At 49.2% G+C, this 3,047-nt stretch overlaps 1 protein-coding gene across 1 annotated transcript in view; it reads right to left on the bottom strand.

The window, feature by feature from the left end:
- LOC103803517 (voltage-dependent R-type calcium channel subunit alpha-1E) overlaps positions 1-3,047 on the bottom strand; it is a gene marked incomplete at both ends in the record, with an annotated part of 78,717 nt that overhangs the window by 607 nt on the left and 75,063 nt on the right. Inside the window, 4 exons of the mRNA XM_009076078.1 lie at positions 103-209; positions 500-600; positions 1,126-1,233; positions 2,684-2,789. Coding sequence (XP_009074326.1) covers positions 103-209; positions 500-600; positions 1,126-1,233; positions 2,684-2,789 — 422 coding nt within the window. The remainder of the gene's footprint in view (positions 1-102; positions 210-499; positions 601-1,125; positions 1,234-2,683; positions 2,790-3,047) is intronic.

Here is a 3,047-nt window from a genome sequence, read left to right as displayed (position 1 = left end):
TTAACCCTCTGATTCCCAGTGCCAGGTCAGAGAACAAAATAAGGGCTGCAGGAACAGAAAAGTGATAGGACTGCCTCTCTGAGAAGTCAGAGCAGTACTCACAGGCCTGAGAGGGTGTCCTGCTGGAGGTATGGCAGAGCCTTCGCATTCGAGATGATTTCCTGTGGCAAGGAGGACGGCTCCATGCGCTGGAACATGGGGGCATTTTTCTGTATGGAAGAAAGGAAGAAACTGAGCCTGTAGGAAATGTGGATGAACATCCAGCACTTCACCACCCAAGCTCCCACCACTTGGGACAGGGACACCATGCTCATGTTCGTTGTCAGGAACAAGGATGCACACACACATGCTTTGTAGTCACCAAACCCCAACCTGTACCATCATCTTCATGCCTCAGCTGCATCCTATCCAGTTGGCTGCCTGTTTGGTTGGGATGCAGTGGGAAGCAGCAAGAGTGCTCTGAACATCCCCATCCTGCCCACCACATGCTGAGCCTCACCTGCTCCTCCAGCTGCTGCCGCTGCTTCTTCGCTTTGCTCTGCTTGTAGTAATCCATGATCATCATGGCTGCATATATTTTCCCAACAGTCAGGTCAGAGGCTGAGAGCATAAGAGGGAACAATGTGGGGACACTTGTGTTGTAACAGAAAGAGCAGGTCTGAAGGCACCATAGTGGATCCCAGGAAGAGCCTTGCTGTGGGATACCCTGGTGACCCTCAGACTCTTCTCACCATTCCAAAAGAGAGAGTGATGAGCACCCAGACATTCCTCGTGGAGATAAAATGGATGGAGGTGGCTTGAAATCATTATCATAGGCCACACATCCTCATCATATCATCAGACGTAACAGTGCAAGTGATTGCTCAGCCTTCCTCCCTCCCCAGTATGCTCCAGAGTTGATTTACAGGTAACTCTGGGTTTGGCAGGAGTAGATCCATGCAAACTGGGTGGTTTTCAAAGAGAGTTCCCAAGCAGCCAGGCAGAGCATGGCAGAAGTCAGTCTGTAGCAACATAAACCCTTTTCCCACTTCTCCCCAAGCTGGGGATGGGTCTGACCAATTCCCACCTCCCCTTGGGAAGAAGTTGGTGTGGGTATGATGGGAACTTGGAAGCAATGACACTCACTTTTTGGCATGGGTACCAACAGGTCAAGCATCTTCTGGGACAGGTGAGGCCAAATGGTCAGGATCTCCTTTTGAAGCTCGGCATCTAACTGCTGCCAATCTGCACCACCTTGACCAGTGGGAGGAAAAATGGCCCACACGCATCAAGACCAAGCACCAGGGTCCAACTAACCTCCCCTTTCCCATCTGAAGTGAGGTTCACAAGCAGCAACCAGCTCTCTGGGCTGGGAGGGCCAAATTGCATCAGCGAGCCTGGTCTCCTGCTCTCACAGAGAAACTTTCCTACCATTCCTTCCATATGTGCCTCCATCTCCCCATCCCCTGCCCTCCCACTCAAAGCTGCCACCTTCAAGCTTGCCTTGGGTCCGTCTCTGCAGCTCCAATCCTACTCCAGCCCACACACACCTGCTGCTGCCCCACTTTCTCTTTTCTGGTGAGCAGATCATGTGCTGGTGAAAGAGCAGCTCCACTTGGTAAATCCTTAAATGCTCAGCAAGGCTATGCATGGAGAGCAGAGCTCTCTGGCCAGTGGTGGAGGGGTTTGCTGAGCTTAGGAAGACCCAGGCACGTTTGGAGCTGTCAACATGCACCAACTGGAGACACCTGAGTCCAGGGCAACTCCAGTGAGCTGTAGGACACCCAGGTTCAAATCTCTGCTTTGTCTAGAGGGGCATACACATCATTTCAAGATGCAAAGAGTTGTCTGAGCACTGGGCTTTGGGCTGATATTTTGCCCTGGGTTGGGTTTTCTTCCAATAGCTGAGCTGTTCCCAGGAGATGTTTTATTGAAAATGCCATGTTTCTGCAGGAAGTTTTTGATCTGATGAATCAGAGCCTTTCTAGCAACAACAACAAAGGAGGTTTTCCTGCTCAGAACATTTTATCTTCCCTGAGAGAGATATTTCTCTTCCCCACAGCCTTAGGAAGCCAAGCACATCTTTTTCTCTCCTCGGTTTGGTTTTGTACATGGGGAGGAAGGGGAATTCTCTCTCTCCTTTGTTACACAGTGGACATCAAGCTGCTTCTGATCTCTAGAAACAGCTTCTAGTGAAAATTTTTCCACCTTCTCCCTAAAGAAATAGATTTTTTATACATATATAGAAAGGAAAGAAATCTGCCTGTTTAAGGTAAGTGCTTCCATCCATATGCCAGGCTCTAGGCCACCAACCCCAAACTGGCTGTGAGGTCCTCAGCCTGCCCAAAGAGAGAGGGACTTTTTGCAAGGGCAAATAGTGATAAGACAAAGGATATTTAAGTTAAGGTCTTTTCCAACACAAACCATTTTAGGATTCTATGAAACGACGATGGTCTCTCTATGACCCTTTTGGCTCTGTCCCCTCTCTATCCCACCAACATTACCTTTGGCAATTTTGATGTCCAAGGCCGTGCGTATCAGCGCCATCAAGGTGGAGGTAAAATGGACCGTCATGTCCTCGGCCACAGGCATGTTCATCAGCAAAGGTCTTTTCCAACACAAACCATTTTAGGATTCTATGAAACGACGATGGTCTCTCTATGACCCTTTTGGCTCTGTCCCCTCTCTATCCCACCAACATTACCTTTGGCAATTTTGATGTCCAAGGCCGTGCGTATCAGCGCCATCAAGGTGGAGGTAAAATGGACCGTCATGTCCTCGGCCACAGGCATGTTCATCAGCACCAGTCTCTGCGCAAGAGAGAGAAGAAAACAGCGGACGGAAAACAATATCGAAAAACACATCGACCAGGCTGGAGGAAAAAAAATTAAACATTAAACAAAAGGGAAAAAAAAAATAAAAATTAAAAAATAAAAAGCAACAAAGAGTGTCAAAACAGCACAGCCAAAAAAGAAGGGCAAGGATCACCCCACCACCCACCCCCGGCTCCTTCCACCCCAGGACACCGGCTCACTGCCTTCCAGGGCTCCTCCTGTGCCCTGGGAACG

The sequence above is a fragment of the Acanthisitta chloris genome, unplaced genomic scaffold (assembly GCF_000695815.1).
Source record: "Acanthisitta chloris isolate BGI_N310 unplaced genomic scaffold, ASM69581v1 scaffold4216, whole genome shotgun sequence".
NCBI lineage: Eukaryota > Metazoa > Chordata > Aves > Passeriformes > Acanthisittidae > Acanthisitta > Acanthisitta chloris.
Note: the sequence above shows the minus strand (reverse complement) of the source record. Positions and strands in the feature narration are given on the sequence as shown.